This window comes from Hyperolius riggenbachi, chromosome 4 (genome assembly GCF_040937935.1).
Source record: "Hyperolius riggenbachi isolate aHypRig1 chromosome 4, aHypRig1.pri, whole genome shotgun sequence".
NCBI lineage: Eukaryota > Metazoa > Chordata > Amphibia > Anura > Hyperoliidae > Hyperolius > Hyperolius riggenbachi.
The window spans coordinates 58501756-58519189 of NC_090649.1; the positions used below are offsets into that span (position 1 = coordinate 58501756).

The 17434-nt window shown below is 45.4% G+C and overlaps 1 protein-coding gene across 2 annotated transcripts in view; it reads left to right on the forward strand.

Annotated features, from left to right (window-relative positions):
• PTK2B (protein tyrosine kinase 2 beta) overlaps positions 1-17434 on the forward strand; it is a 286197-nt gene that overhangs the window by 216774 nt on the left and 51989 nt on the right. For both annotated transcript variants that reach the window (XM_068280093.1, XM_068280094.1), the window contains exons 15-21: positions 1073-1170; positions 1347-1431; positions 3844-3944; positions 6128-6243; positions 11171-11271; positions 12041-12130; positions 14738-14942. In XM_068280093.1, coding sequence (XP_068136194.1) covers positions 1073-1170; positions 1347-1431; positions 3844-3944; positions 6128-6243; positions 11171-11271; positions 12041-12130; positions 14738-14942 — 796 coding nt within the window. The remainder of the gene's footprint in view (positions 1-1072; positions 1171-1346; positions 1432-3843; positions 3945-6127; positions 6244-11170; positions 11272-12040; positions 12131-14737; positions 14943-17434) is intronic.

Here is a 17434-nt window from a genome sequence, read left to right on the forward strand (position 1 = left end):
ATCTTCTATTCTTCTCTCCGTTCTTGTAAACATTCACAGCAGCGCGCCCGGCGCTGCTACTGTGACGAGCGGCGAGCCAGGAAAGAGCGGTTCCCATAGTAACAGGAAGCCACGCTCTTTCCTGCCTCCTGCCTCGTCACAGTAGCAGCGCCGGGCGCGCTGCTGTGAATGTTTACAAGCACGGAGAGAAGAATAGAAGATGCGGGCAGGTAATAGCAGCGGCGGCGGACGTGGGGGGAGCGGGGGACCCGCGGACCAGCGGAGGGGGGGGGACCCGCGGACCAACATGACTCGCATACAAGCCGACCCCCCAACTTTTGGCCCCCTTTTTGGGGGTCAAAAATTCGGCTTGTATGCGAGTATATACGGTATTTTACATTTTACGGTTTTCAAGATATTGGTCCTTTAACAAACATTCCACAGTGATGCACCTTGCTAGCAGTAATGAAGTCACTACTTGTAAATTGGGATGTGGAAACATTTTTACAATTGGAAAACATTAACTAAATAATGTATTGAGTTGTTTTTGCAATTTAATTTGTGCAATTTCATTAATTAAAGTGGTCTGAAAGTCAGGACTTCTACTTTGCTCTAAAAGATTCCACACAGCCTTAACGGCTCAAACCCACTGAAGCGATTTTGTGAATGTTTAGGGAGTGATTCACTTGAAATGGTTAAACAAATCACTTTGTCCTGCTATTCAGCTTCAGTCCGCATCCAAACTGGAGATAACAGTAACTTTGTTTACATTCCAATGTTGATACATGTGTGTGTAACAAGTAAAAAACACTTTCTGAGAAGCTGTCTCTGCTTCAGGCACACACACAGTTCAGAATAACTCACTGGAAGATTTTAATATATAATAAAAAGCAGAATAAAATGCAATGGCAGCTTTCAGGGGAAGAAAAATTACACTTTGGAAACTATTACTTATGCACAAAAGCAAATATAATAACTGTATGAATAATAAAAAGTAGAAAAACACATTTTTATTGAATGTTATGTCGGAGTTTCAGGCCACTTTAAGTTGTATTCAGTTAAACCAATGAATGTTGTCTGGTTACTCCTACAGGGATTCGCTATACAACCAGTCGGGACGATGTGGTGTTGGGCAGGATCCTTGGAGAAGGCTTTTTCGGAGAGGTGTACGATGGTGTATATAAAAATCCAGTGAGTATCTACTGAATAAAACTACAATATGATGGCCAAGAAGAACAACAGTCTGTAGTTACTGCACACATCACTCAGGAAGTAGTTTGAGGCAATTTCTGTTTTCCTGTGTTGTGTGTGCAGCATGTAAGCTCAGGGAGTTGATCAATGGATACATCTTGTCTTCTTTGTTCTAGAGAGGGGAGCGGGTGAGCGTGGCAGTGAAGACGTGTAAAAAAGATTGTGCACCGGACGTCAAAGACAAGTTCATGAGCGAAGCCTGTAAGTACAGCAGTGTGTCCCTGGAGTCTATGGAGACTTAAAGAGACACTGTAACATCAAAAAGTTCCCCTGGGGGGTACTCACCTCGGGAGGGGGAAGCCTTAGGGTCCCAATGATGCTTCCCACGCCATCCTCTGTCCCACGGGGGTCTCGCTGCAGCCCTCCGAACAGCGGCACAACAGATCCAACAGCTTGTTCAATATTTACCTTTCCAGGCTCCAGCGGGGGCGCTGTTAGACAGAAGTAGACGGAAATACCCGATCTCAGTCGGGTCCGCTCTACTGCGCAGGCGCCGGAGACTTGCGCCGGAGACTTGCGCCTGCGCAGTAGAGCAGACCCGACGGCGATCGGGTATTTCCGTCTACTTCGGAGCCGAGAGCCGCCACAGTGCCTGCGCAGGAGCCGGGAAGGTAAATATTTACATCGCTGCTGTTCGGAGGGCTGCAGTGAGACCCCCGAGGGACGGAGGATGACGTGGGAGGCCTCATTGGGACCCTGAGGCTTCCCCCTCTCGAGGTGAGTACCCCCCAGGGGAACTTTTTGATGCTACAGGTTTTCTTTAAAGTCCCTCTCCGGGATAACATTTTATTCTAATTTTGGATGTGATTTAAAGGTCAAAGGCCTGTGTTGAACTGTTAGGCTGGTTTTAGACTGAAAACCAGCGTTAGCCTTGCGGTGCATCGCTCCACATACACCGCATCGCACCATCAAAAACAGACCTTTAGGGAACACCGCGTTATTGCGCGGTGTTCCCTATCTGGCCACCGGCCAAGCAGGAAGTGATGCGCACTTGCCGTCACTTCTTGCTTCCAGTATGTGGAAGCGTATTGTTAAAATACACTTGCGCACCACGAGGTCGCATCATTTATTTTTTTGCAAACTCCACGCATCGCCATAGGTTAACATGACATCCAAGCAAATGCAGATCGCCGCAAGTTGACGCAGTACTGCAGCGTCACCCTAGTTTTGGAACTGCGTTGGGGATGCGGCGAAAACGTCACTTCCGTTGCGCCGTACTGCGGAAGTATGAAAGTCTCCATAGACTTTCATTGCCTGGCAGTGCTCGGTGTGGAAGGGCCCTTAATGCTCCCTTGTGTTCACAATTTCCATCACTTCCTGTTCAGAGAGGAAATGGAAAAAGCCCTCCAAGACAGAAACAAATGAAACAAGATACAGCACTTTTATATGCACTTTTCTACTGGCCGACTCAAAGCGCCAGAGCTGCAGCTACTAGGACACGCTCTATAGGCAACCAGGATCATTAGAGAGGTTTGCCCACAGACTCCTTACTGTTTTACATACTGGCTTGAGCCTGGATTTGAACCCTTGTCAAAGCACTCAAATCCCACATCAAAGGCAAAAGCTTTACCAGTATGCTATCCAGCTGACCATTAGCAGCAGTCTTCTGTAGAGTGGAGGAGAGTTAGCATGCTCCGCTAGTTAATTGCTGTGCCACATTTACGGTCTCCGGGACTACCAGCTTTAATATTAGAGCCACAAAACTCCATGGAGGTCCTAGAAACAGGAAGTGAGGGGAAATATCAAAACTGCGGGATGTAACAGAAATCTCCTAATATTTCTATCCAGGGGTGCAGCTGCGAATCATGGGGCACCCCGGCAGTGGCATAGCAATAGGGGATGCAGAGGTTGTGACCGCACTGGGACCCCTGGACCGGGGGGGGGGGGGGCACTAGGGGCCCTCCTTAAAGGACAACTGAAGAGAGAGAGATATGGAGGCTGCCATGTTTATTTCCTTTAAAGCAATACCAGTTGCCTGGCAGCCCTGCTAATCCTCTGCCTCTAATACTTTCAGCCATAGCCCCTGAACAAGCATGCAAAATATCATGTGTTTTTCACATTATTGTCAGATCTGACAGATTAGCTGCATGCTTGTTTCTGGTGTTATTCAGACACTGCTGCAGCCAAACAGACCAGCATGACTGCCAGGCAACTGGTATTGTTTAAAAGGAAATAAACATGCCAGCCTCCATAGTCTTCTCACTTTAGTTGCCCTTTAGTCCATCCTTTTCAGCTTTTCTTTGGTACTTTGCGGGTAATGCCCACCTCTAAATGTGCGTTGAATAGTGGTGTTCATTAACTCATGGTTTCCCTCCTGTGCTTGGGGGCCCCATCTAAAACTTGGACTGGGGCCCCTGGCTCCATAGCTACGCCACTGCACCCCAGCCACACTTTGATGGGCTCACTGCCCCCATTATATACCCCCCTGCCCACCTTCCAGGGGGTCACATAACAAGTGTGGCCACCTTGGTTCTTCTTTAACGCTTTGGCCCCCATGAAAGTATAGCCATGTCCTTCCCTACAGAGCCATGCTCTTCCTGTATAGCCAAGGAGGGTGGATTATATTTCTGTCATGACAGGTGCACTTTATGTGTCGTATTCATCTCTTTGCAGATCTGATGAGGAACCTGGACCACCCCCACATAGTGAAGCTGATCGGCATCATTGAAGACGATCCTATATGGATAGTGATGGAGCTTTACCCGTATGGGGAGGTAATGTTTCAGTATACAGAGTCCACACACATAGGACTTGGATGTCTACAGGTGCCTGTTAACTGTGTGATTTTTAGTGAATGATCGTCTTTTGGATATGGTCATTCATATGGAAAGAAATAATCGTATTTACTCAATCCACAGCGTTAAAGGACACCTGAAGTGAGAAGTACTGTATTTTTTGGACTAGAAGACTCACTTTTTCTCCCCCAAAAGTGAGAGAAAAAAGTCACTGTGTCTTATAGTCCAAATGCAGGAAGTTCCTGACAGAGGAGGACAAAGGGAACCACAATTTGTGGTCCACAAAGGGGCATAGAGGAGGACACAGAGGACAGAGGAGGACACAAGGAGACATAAGGGTTACAAGGGGACATGAGGTACAAAGGGGCATAATCCACACGATGGCCCTTCACCATGGATGCACCAGGTTTAGTATATCTTTTTTCCCTGGTTTTTATTCCTGAAATATAAATAACTTGGGATTTGAAAGATAGTTCCTTTAAAAACAAAGTCCTCAGGAGACAGTAAAATGTGGATGTGGATTTTAATTAATCGTTATTGAATCTTCGTAGATGTTCAGTATTCAATAAGGCACCGTTCTTTGGTACATCAAAAATTAGTTACAAAAGATATAAAAACAGAATGAATAAATAGCTGTAAAATCTGTATATGGAATCTATAGTTTGTAGTATTCTTCTTTGAGCAAAAGTATATTTGTATCAGTGCCTGTCATGTAAAGAAAATGAGTGAATGAATGGGTGTGTATGTGTGTGTGAGAGTGAGTGAGTGAGTGAATGAGTGACCAACTTGTCCAGACCTTCCTGCTGGTTCTTATACACATCTTAGGCCTAAGTTTTCTACTGCTTTGCCTTTCTGATTGGACCAACAATGACGCTGCTACATATGGTGTGAAACCTCTTTTGCTAACTCAGGACTAACGTATTTTAAACCTTCTAACACATATGGTCATGTCATGAATGAAGCATCCTTTCCTGGCTAGTATAATTTAGGGTGGAGTTACGTCTCCAACATCCATCACCTGTCAATCAAAGTCAGGGAGAGAATCCTGTAACTAGAAGCTTGCTAGCTTGGATCTTTTGCAGGAACAGATCTTTTGCAGATACTGATCTTTTGTGTCTGTACAGCATCTGTGTGTGCAGCATCTTGCAAAGATTTCTGTCTGATGGGGAGTTCAGCTCCATAGAATAGACTGTGTAGAGTATGGCTCTCATACTACATGGAAGGGGGTAAAATTGGTCTGTGATCTTTCATTTTCCAAAGACTATGGTCTGATGTGTGTATGAGCCTTTAGATGCAGAGGATCAGCAGGCAATGCACACTGTTTAAAAGGAAATAAATATGGCAGCTTCCATATACATCTTAATTTAGGTGTCCTTTAAAGAATGAAATCTATTCCCTCCTGATATCAGTTGCAATTGTATCTATGAAAAAAAGTCCACCATACCAATCAACCAGTTCTTTAAAAAAAACCTGTGAGGAAAAAAGGAGAGGCAAACCGATACCTCAGTTCCCTCTACTGAGGTTAGTATCGGCTTGCCTCTCCTTTTTTCCTCACAGGTTTTCTGTAAAGAACCGGTTGATTGGTGCGGTGGATTTTTCTGGATCCTCTCCCTGTGGAAGCTTCCCCGTCTCCCTCCCCCGAAGCCCGCGCCCAGGCTCCCGTATGAGAACGAGTGTGGCTGCCCTGCAAAGGCACAGTATGGCCCGTCCTGAGCAGTAGCAAGCAGCCACGGCTCACACTGAAAAGTCACATCCTAGTGGTTCTGAGCTATTGTGCCCTCTGCGCCAATGCAGTGCGGCCCAGCTCCGCCCACAAGCCACTTTACACTTAAAAAATTCAGAATATCGGTAGATTTTAACAATCATTTTATTAGTGAAAACAGGTACCCATTTTTCCTTGCGCCCCTATTTCATGCACAGCATTTACTGCAGCCTTGGTCGTTGTTGGAGGAATTGACTGACCTTCTCTCAGGAAAAGGAATCAGGGAAATATCCCCGAATGGAGACACAGACAGCAATAAAAAAAAAAAACCAAGGAGGTTGTGCGCCTGTCCTACACTGTCCTACAGTAAACATGTTTTTGCTTGGAAGCTGGTAATCAGTATTGATGTGCAGAGATGTGTCAGGCAGGCTGTACTGATGCCTGTGTGATGTCTCTGCAGCTGGGGCAATACCTGGAGAAGCACAAGAATACGCTACAGGTCACCACCATGATCCTCTTCTGCCTGCAGATCTGTAAAGCTCTCGCCTACCTGGAAGGAATCAGCTGTGTACACAGGTAATACTGAGGTCTGGATATAACTCTTCTCCAGTCCACCATGCACACTGCTGTACGACTCATTCATACGTTAACCACCCAACTCTTCTCCAGTCCACCATGCACTCTGCTGCGCGACTCATTCACACGCCAACCACCCGACCAGGGACGGATCTAGACCAAGTTGCGCCTGGGGCAAGGTCAGGTTTTGGCGCCTATGCTCTTATCCCTACTGTTCGAGGCTGGCGATTTACTGAACTCCCCCTTGTGGCGACCCCCGCCCCCCTGCAACCATCCCCTACTGGTGTAACTATACAATCCGAGCCTTCGATCCTGCGGATGTCACACAAGCTCTGCAGCTCCTTCTTCTCTGTCGGGACACAGACACCCGGCTTAGTGATGTCACCAAGCAGAGTGTCTGTGTCCTCGGCAGGGAAGACGAAGCTGCAGCACAGAGCTTGTGTGACAGCCATCCGCAGGACCGATATGTATTATTACACCGAACAGGGGATGGCTGCAGGAGGGGGGGTTGCCACAAGGGGGGGGGGGTTAGTAAATCGCCACCCTCGGAGGTGGATGAAAGGGGGGATTGCAACAAACGAGGGGGCCAGTAAATTGCCACCCTTGGAGGGGAAGAAGGGGGGAATTGCAACAGAGGGGGGGGGGGGGATCTAGACCAAGTTGCAACCTACATATGCGACCCCTTGACACTTTTCTGTCCCTCACACATTTCTGTGCCCCCTCGTCCACATATGTGCCCCTTCACTTGCTTCTGTGCACCCCTTCACCCACATATGCGGCCCCTTGCCACCTTTCTGTATTCCTCACACATTTCTGTGCCCCCTCACCAGACTGTGCCCCCTCGTCCACATATGTGCCCCTTCACTTGCTTCTGTGCACCCCTGCTTTACCCACATATGCGACCCCTTGCCACCTTTCTGTAAAAGTGGCAAGGGGTCGCATATGTGGGTAAAGCAGGGGTGCACAGAAGTTTGGAGTGCACAGAAGCTGGTGAAGAAGTGGACCATATCTGACTGGGTCACAGGTGAGGGGTGCACAAAAGTGGTAAAGGGGTACATATGTGGGCAAGGGGGTGCACAAATGTATGAGGGAGAAGAGGCAAGTAAGTCACGTGGGCACATGATTGAATAAGGGGGTGCACAAGTGGGCGAGAGATTCTCACATGAGATCATGTCATGATGAGAGAGGCAGAGAAGTGTGTGAGAGAGATGGTGGACACATATCATGTAGCTCAGCTGAGCCTGAGGGGTGCACTGACAGTGGCTGTGCAGTGTGCACAGAACAAATTGTGCGAGAGAATTTCTCTCTATGCTGACTGACCTGACCTGCAGGCTGCAGCAATTAGGCACCAGCACCACCCGCACTTCAGGCAGCGGCAGTAGTCATAACACTTCAGCCGCTCTCCTCTCTGTGAGTCGCACTCGCGCACCTCTCTATTTGGCTTCACTGATGACGTGCATTACAGAAGCCAACACTAGAGGTGCGACAGAGAGGAGACCAGGTCTGCGTTCCGTGGAGAGCGGCTGAAGTTAGTATGTATGACTGCCGCTATGATCCGCCGTCCCTCCGCTATGCTGACGCTGAGCCTGGCTGACACACACTCGGGGGGCAGCGCAGCGCCGGCAGCGCAAACAGGGGGAAAGTGGAGCCCACACAAGCGGGGATAAAGAGCTTGCCGCCTGCCGTATGCCGCCGCCTGGGGCAAGAGACCCGCCTGACCCCCCCTAGATCCGTCCCTGCACCCGACTCTTCTCCAGTCCACCATGCACTAGTGTTGTCTGGATCATGAACGATTCGGATCTTTGATCCGAATCTATTTTGTGAGTCGAATCATCCGAATCATCAAAATGAGTGATTCGGATCGCAAAAGGGGCGGGGCTAGGAGCGACACGCCCCCTCTCAGCGGGCAATGGGATCCTGGAAGCAGAGCTGAGATGGATCGCTCTGTTGGATGGGAGGCAGCCTTGCAGGGACAGGTAGATGAGAGAGAGGGGATATCGGTGCCACTGCCAGATATGTGTAGAGCACACATACTGGCTATAACGTGCTGCTGATTATAGGCTGTCTGTTCCGTAGTGCTGCATAGTGAACGCATTGGAAGCTTTTGGCTCAGCACAGCTCAGTAACTTTGCAGGCACTGTGACTGCTGTGCAATATGATCCTCCCAGACTCTGCTCTAAACAGCTGCACTTCACTTCTGGGAATGCTTTCTTTCACTGTGCGACATTTGCATTCAAAGTGTACAGATGAACATATAGGTGAAATACATGTAAAGCATAATGATTGCAGCATGTGGGTATTGTGTGCAAACATTTCTGCCCTCTGCTTGTCCCTCCTCCCTTCTCTGTCCACTCCCTGCCCTCTGTCCATCTTCTCCCCTTCTATCTGTGTGTCCACCCCCCTCTCCTTCTCCTGTCCTGCTAGTTATTTCACCCCCCAAATGCTTCGGTAGTAAAATGATCCGAGATTCGGATCAAAGATCCGGATCTTTTCAATGATCCGATTCGAATCATCCGGATCATTGAAAAGATCCGAACTTCCCATCTCTACCATGCACTCTGCTGCATGACTCATTCACACGCCAACCAGCCGACTCATCTCCAGTCCGCCATGCACTCTGCTGCACGACTCATTCATACGCTAAACACCCGACTCTTCTCCCTCCAGTCCACAATGCACTCAGCTGCATGACTCATTCACATCCACCCTCCATCACCTCACTGTCTCTCTCGTCACTGTCTTTCTCGTCAGTCTGTCTCATCACTGTTTGTCACATCACTGTCGGTCACATCACTGTCCGTCACGTGGTACAGGCGCTCAAGGTGACAATTGAAAAAGATACCTGGACACCAGAGGCACCAAGAATTTGCACCGGTGTGACAGGGGAGTCTTCAACATTCACCAAGGGAATGGGGTGGGCACTTGCCTTGGTGGGTAAGGTGGCCACCAAGCAGTGGTGGTGGCGGCATTAGGATGATTTCCAATAGATTTCATGCTGTCATCTGTTGTAAATCCGTCTGCCGTGTATGGACAGGCAATAGATCGCTTTAGGATCAGATTCCACCTTAAAGTTATCATATTTGCATTTGTGCATAAGTATTATTATTCATTTAGAAATTACAAGTTTCCAAAAGTACAGTTTTTTGTTTTGAGAGCACCCTTTGCATTTTATTCATAACTGGTTTTATTCATGTTGCATTGAAGGCAGGAATGCTTTGAGTGTCTGTCTGTGTCCAGGAGCTTCTGCACAGTCAGCGAATGTGTCACATTCCTCACTTGATACAATTAAGTAAACACAAGATAACATTATCTTCACTTTGGATGCGGTCCAGATTTCTCTGCACTGAACTTTCAAGCTCTGTGTTTAACTAATTGAATGCTGTTCTAGTAAAAAAAAAAAAAACATGGTGGTAGTATATAATATGCTGTAAATAATTTTTTAGAGCAAAGAAGGAATGCTGGGTTTCATTCCGCTTTAAGTACATTGCATTATTGATCACCGCCCCATTTTAAGCTGTTTTAAACACACTTAACCATACCTTCTAACTTTTTGAGATCAGAAAGAGGGACACTTAGGCCACACCACTACCACACCTCTAACCACGCCTCCAACACACCCCTAGTCACGCATACAATAAAGATTTCATAAGGAAAATATGTTGTTTTATAATTCAAACCGCACTGGTCCTTTCTATCCTGGTTCATTTGCCTTCATATTAGCATTTGAAAATAAGAAATACAGGGTGGGTCTTTTATATGGATACATCTTATCTATGGCTACACCCCATATACCACACCATACCATCAATTTTTTTGTTCCAACAGTCTTGGAGGGATCTATCCAATGTGGATTAGTGTCAGACCAATAGCGGTGGTTTTGTTTGTTAACTTCACCATTCACATAAAATGGTGTATCCATATAAATGGCCATATTAAGGTGTATCCATATAAATGGCCCACCCTGTATAACAATTTAAAGGATGGGAATAATGTTTAGAAACAATTAAACACATTTATTCTGTAGAAAAATAAATATATTTACATAGATCTGTACGTGAGTCCTGAAAGAGGGACAAATGAGGGAGAAAGAGGGACAGGGTCCCCAAAGAGGGACTGTCCCTCCAAAAGAGGGACAGTTGGGAGCTTTGCTTACCTACAATAATACTTTAAGCTATCATCTGATGGGAGGAAAATGGCAACTGCTGTTGAATTTGATTGGTTGCTGTCAAATTTGATTGATTCCTGTAGCATTTGATTGGCTGCTGTAGAATTGGATTGGCTGCTGTAGAATTGGATTGGCTGCTGTGGAATTTGATTCACTGCTGTGGAATTTTTATTGGCTGCTGTGGGATTTGATTGGCTGCTGTAGAATTTTATTGGCTGCTGTGGAATTTGATTCACTGCTGTGGGATTTGATTGGCTGCTGTAGAATGGGATTGGCTGCTGTAGAATGGGATTGGCTGCTGTAGAATGGGATTGGCTGCTGTAGAATGGGATTGGCTGCTGTAGAATGGGATTGGCTGCTGTAGAATTGGATTGGCTGCTGTGGAATTTGATTCACTGCTGTGGAATTGTATTGGCTGCTGTAGGATTTGATCTGCTGTAGAATTTGATTGGCTGCTGTAGGATTTTATTGGCTGCTGTAGGATTTGATCTGCTGTAGAATTTGATTGGCTGCTGTAGGATTTGATTGGCTGCTGTAGAATTTGATCTGCTGTAGAATTTGATTGGCTGCTGTAGAATTGGATTGGCTGCTGTAGAATTGGATTGGCTGCTGTAGAATTGTATTGGCTGCTGTAGGATTTGATTGGCTGCTGTAGAATTTGATTGGCTGCTGTGGAATTTGATTGGCTGCTGTGGACTCCGCAGACAGACAGTTGTCTGTGGCCACGCTACTCTTGCATACTCACGGTACCTTCTCTTCCAGGGACATTGCAGCAAGGAACATACTGGTGGCCTCACATGAGTGTGTGAAGCTGGGAGATTTCGGCCTCTCTCGGTATATAGAAGATGAAGAGTATTATAAAGGTCAGTAGGTTTACCTGAAACAAGTCAAGAGGCCGCAATATAAACATAACCTGGTGGTGATTTCATCATGCAGATGTGCCGTGACCAGCAGAGGTGCTCATCTGTAGGTGCTCTAGAGGACAACTGAATTGAAAAGAAAGTGAAGGCTGCCATATGTATTTCCTTTCAAACAATACCAGTTGCCTGGCAGCCCTGCTGATCAATTTGGCTGCAGTATTGTCTGATTCACACCAGAAACAAGCATGCAGCTAGTAGATGGCTCTTTTACCTTGCAACCCTAGTATTCCCTTTTGAGTTTCTGACAAGGGCACTGTTGGCAGGGAGTTTATATGTACTCCCTGCTTTGTGTGGGTTCTCTCTCTAATACCAGACCATGGAAGAGACATTAATTTTTATTGTGAGCTCCTTACAAGGACAGTTAGCAGCACAAATGACTTTTATGTAGTCTGTACAGCACTCTGGAAAATGTCAGCTCTGTATAAATGCATAATAATAATGTTCTGCCGCATAGGCCTGTCCACATCTCCAGTGACATTTCTGGCGCAAGCGATTGCAGGACATAATCTCCTCTATTATTTATATCACTAGTCACAGGAATGAAGTTTAATGAATACATTTTGTTTTTTGACTATCGCTCTACTTTCGCAATAAACCCTCATGTGACTATTTAGAGTTTTCTATGGGTATGGCTTGCTGCTCGCTCGCCTGGTCCCGCTGGTCATTATTAAGGTCGGGTACCTATTCATTCCTCTCCTTCTTCTTTCTCCAGCTTCTGTAACTCGACTGCCAATCAAGTGGATGGCCCCCGAATCCATAAACTTCCGACGCTTCACCTCGGCCAGCGACGTCTGGATGTTCGGTGAGAGATTTTACATGTTGCTATATAAATACTTAGGAGACCCTTCCAAAGGTTATGAGCTGGACCTGGTTTTGTATTTGACATGTTCTGTAACAATTTTGCTTGAAGAACACTGGAGAGAACCTTCCTTAAGATGGCCACACGCGACACAATAAAATGATCCAATTTACAGCAAATTGATGAAAAGGGTTGGTTGTACTGAAAAATCAAAAGCTTTTCTTTATTTGAGCAAGAAATCTGATCGGATTTCCCTTTTTTGTTTAGTTTTTGTTTTTTTTATCAATTTTTAGGAAAACTGAATGGGGTAGGGTAGATTGGTAATTATAGACCCAAGCAATTTTTTCAGTTTTCAATTTTTTTCCATAGTTGTGTAATAATTAAACACGTGTGTGATACATTGGTCAGATTTTTTAAAATGTTACTGGCAATCAGATAGTAGTAAAAATGTTTCTTTCTGATGCAGGTAAATAGTACAAAGATGGCAGTTGTGCTGGTTACTGTTTAGCAGTTAGATGTCAGGTGATCAGCAGGCTGGAGCCAGTGAGTTCATGCAAGCAAACAGGAAATCTAGCAGGAAATCTAGCAAGTCAATCATGTTACATAGGGAGCCATGAATCCCGTCCACAATTTAACCCTTCTGTTAATGTCTTGAACATTTTCATAAATTTGTACTCAGAAATCTTTCTTGCTTGTTCATTTTTGAAATTACCCTTAAGAATAAGTACTTTGAGATCTTGCATGCTGTGTCCTGGTTCACAGAAGTGTTGGCCCACTGGTGTGATCATTTTACCCTCATTAATTTTAAAGCAGTGATGGTTCATTCTTGTGCACAGTTTTTGTCCTAATTCTCCTATATAGATACCTCTTGAGGGGCATTTCATGCAAAGTATCATGTATACAACAGTGGATGACTCACAGGAAAATTGGTCTGATATTTGATGATATTTGATGAAAGAGACAGACAACTTATGTCGCTACGTAATATATTCATAGATCAGGGATATCACCCACAAATCGTTGATCAAATACACAGAGCAACTTTAAAATCTAGAGAGGAACTATTGAAGTACACACCAAAGGCTGAAAACAACAGAGTCCCAATAGTGGTCACCTACAACCCAAGATCAAAGACACTGAGGAAGATATCGAAAGCCCTGCAACCGATACTCCATAAATACAAACGCCTGAAAGAAGTTGTTCCTGATTCACCACTGCTTGCTTTCAGACAACCTCCCAATTTGAGACAAATGATTATCAGAAGTGCATTATCTACACCAGAGACTCCAGGCACATTACCCTGCAATAACACAAGGTGTGAGACCTGCCCTTATATCTTGTGCACAAGTCAAATACAAATACCAAACTCACAGAAATATCATCAAATATCAGACCAATTTTCCTGTGTATCATACATGATACGCTGCATGAAATGCCCCTCAAGAGGAATCCATATAGGAGAAACAGGACAAAAACTGAGCACAAGAATGAACCATCACCGCTTTAAAATCAATGAAGGTAAAATGGACACATCGGTTGGCCAACACTTCTGTGAACCAGGACACAGCATGCAAGATCTCAAAGTACTTATTCTTAAGGGTAACTTCAAAAATGAACAAGCAAGAAAGATTTCTGAGTACAAATTTATGAAAATGTTCAAGAGATTAACAGAAGGGTTAAACTGTGGAGTGGGATTCATGACTCCTTATGTAACATGATTGACTTGGCTTCATGATCTTCAGAAACCTGCTAGATTTCATGTGTGCTTGCATGAGCTCACTGGCTCCAGCCTGCTGATCACATGACAGCTAACTGCTTAAACAGTAACCAGCACAACTGCCATCTACGTGTTTACTATTTACTTGCATCAGTGTATTACTACAGTTAACAGCTAGAAAAAAACACACAATTTCTCAATTTACATCCATTGTAGCTTTACAATAAGCAGTGCTAACTATAAGTTAAGCCCACAAATTTTAATTGGTTATCCATTCTGGTCATTAATACATTTAGTGCAATGTATGGTGACAATATTGTATTTGGAAATGAAGGTGGTTTTTTTTTTCATTTTTTTGCTTTCTCATTGTATACTATCGATGATTACAAGACCTTATATGCAAAAATAATAGTAATATACCCTCATTGCATACATTAAAAAAATCCAAGTTCCTAAGGTAACGATACACATTCTTTTCTTTAATATGTTGTCACTTTTGTTACATATTTTGTAAAAAAAAAATGTATTTTGGTACACAATATGCAAAAATGTAATTGCTTTAGCTTTAGTGACTAAAAAGAATACATAACACATGGGTCTCACCCCTAAGACTCTCTAAACTCTATTCTACTACTTATCACAGTTAAAATGTTACCACATATGTCTCTAATGTCATAATACTCTCTGGATGGAGGGGGGTTCAGGAACAAGGGAATCACCTAATAATGCTTTGGCGGGGGTGTAGATAGTTGCAGGCCGGGGGCACCACCCCATGTACTTTTGGCACAGGTGACTAGAAGTAGCCCTGCCTACAGGATAGACAACTGTTGCGCAGCACCATTCCAATGATGATTTGTACCCATGAGTCACGTGTCTATCGGTCTGTGTTTCAGGTGTGTGTATGTGGGAAATACTATCTTTTGGCAAGCAGCCATTCTTTTGGTTGGAGAATAAAGATGTCATCAGTGTCATTGAGAAAGGAGACCGTCTACCGAAGCCCGAAGTCTGCCCACCCACTTTCTACACCCTGATGACCCGCTGCTGGACCTACGACTCCTTCGAGAGGCCCAAATTCACGGAGCTGGTCTGCAGTTTGAGGTAACCTGACTATAGTGTTAGAACTAGAAGAGAAAACATAGCCAAAGATTTTAGCGATGGGAGCTGTCCGCTTTTCCCCACATTTTGCTGAGGGCGGGGTTCAAGTCGAATTCTGTAATGCAATTTTGCACATACAGTAAACGTATTTCAAAGGAGCCTTAAGTGAAAACATACTAATCAAATAAAGAGTTGTATCTATCCTCCTACTCTCTAAAATGACTTTTAGATATACCACAGACAGTTTTATGTTATGTTTAAAAACTTTGTGTCTCAGAGAGCTAAAATAAATGAACTATTGACCTTTTTTATCTGTCCCTTGCTCTCAGAAGCCCTGTTCTCTGCCAGAAGAAAAGTATGTGTATGCTTGCCACTGCACATACACATGTCTATCTCATCATGTCACTCCCTTTAAGCAGTTATAGTAACAGGAATGTATAGAAACTTTGTTGCATTACTTTTAGTGATTTTGTGTTAAGCCGGTTATGGACAGTGGTGCACACTGATGATCCAATTTTGTACAATCTATGTAATATGAGGGACTACCTAAAGTATCCATTCAAAGTCTATTCACTCAGCAGGGGCATAACAATAGACCTTGCAAGGGATGCATCCGCAGGGGGGCCCAGTTCCCACAGGGGGCCCCTTCCTGAGAGACTGACAACTAAGGGCACGGAGAAAAAAAAACGTTCATTAGAACAATTGTTCTAATGACTGCATCTGCTCCGCCACTGATAAGTAATCCCACAAAATTTTGCAGGCAAAGATTTGTAGACAGTCCCTATTCACTGTTCAGCAGGGTCTTGTGTACAGCGCTGTTCTACCCCCAGCCTCTCCGTGGTTTGCTTGGGGGCTCATTCATTTCCAGTTATGCCCCTGTCACTCAGCTCAGTTTACCCTTCTACTACATAGATTTGATAAGATTGTACAATCAAGATTGTATCATTAGGGGGCACGTTTGGACCTCTCATGCAACTTGTTGTCTTAAGGGTCCCTCCCGAACTGCGGCCTTGCTCCTCTCCATATTTGACTGGCTCCCTCCATCGAATATTCTCCCAGATGCCCCCCCCCCCCCCCCCCCAGCAGCAACAAGTGATTCAGAACCGTGCATGCGCTAGCTACCAACCACACGTGCACAGTTTGGAACTTGCACATTCAGAATCGATTAACACCGATTGGGGGAACTTATGGAGGCGGTAGGGAGAAGGGGAATGGGAGGGATCCTGAAGACAAAGAGCTGCATTAGGAGTCTAGGGGCCCATACACATGCTAGATTACAGTTGGCTGGGGGGGCGTGGCTTCCGCTGTGGAAGGAACGGACGCGCTGTAGAGAGGCTCCCGCAGGACGGCAGACTTAGCAGCTCACAGCGACCTCAGCCCAGCCGGGGAAGACATGCAGAGTGTGGAGGAGATGCCGCTGGAGACAGATGTCTCGAAGAAGAGGAAGCAGGCCCCGCTAGCACCGCGCAAACTAACGGACTTCTTTCAGTCCAGATGAGCAGACCAGGCTCAAGATGGCGCCGCGCTAGTAGGAGACACCTCTCTATCACAGGCAGTCTCCTCGCACGACGAAGAAAGCACGCAGCAGCCTGAGCAGGACGAGTGCCTGCAGCAGAACGGCAACTCCTCACCCACGGGCAGCCCAGCCAAATCCAGACCGAGGATGGACTCCGGAGCCTCGGTAAGCAGCCAGAACCCCATGACAGCATACCCAGACAGCATGTCGCTCTCTATAGAGGCCTTCCCTGCTACTGATATTAATGCCACACAAACCTTCATTAAAGACATTCTCCTGTCATTCCGCTCATCCTTAATGGCAGAAATATCGTCACAAAACGCAGGGATACATACAGAAATAGCATCCTTGGGCAATAGAATCAATGCAGTAGAGAATAAAGTGAGTGAGGTGGTGAAAGAATTTAATGTTATGGTGGACACAACTACAACCTCTACAGAGGACATTAGATGGTTAAAGGCAAAGTCCGCTGATTTAGAGGATAGGAATCGCCGGAACAACCTAAAGTTCAGAGGCATCCCAGAACAAGTGCAAGAGCAGGAGCTAAAACACTTCCTACACAACCTCACCAAAGCTCTTATACCAGGTACATCAGAGATTGAGTTAACCATTGACAGGGCGCACCGTCTCCCCAAACCACCCTTTCTGGCGGACTCTGTACCCAGGGATGTAATCGCACGTTTTATGTTCTACCACGTAAAAGAAGGCATAGTGCAAGCAACAAGGAAGGAAACTTCTATGCCAGATCAATATAAAAACATTCAGATCTTTGCAGATCTCTCTGCTGCCACGCTGAAACTTAGGAAAGATCTACAGCCGTTTACAAAAGCCCTCCAGCAACTTCAGATCCCTTACAATTGGGGCTTCCCTACAAAGTTGAGATTCTCATATAAAAATAAGAAATATGCAATTGCTGACACGGAAGCTGGACTGACCCTCTTCAAACAGTTGCATATACAAGTCCAACAGGCCGCTCCGC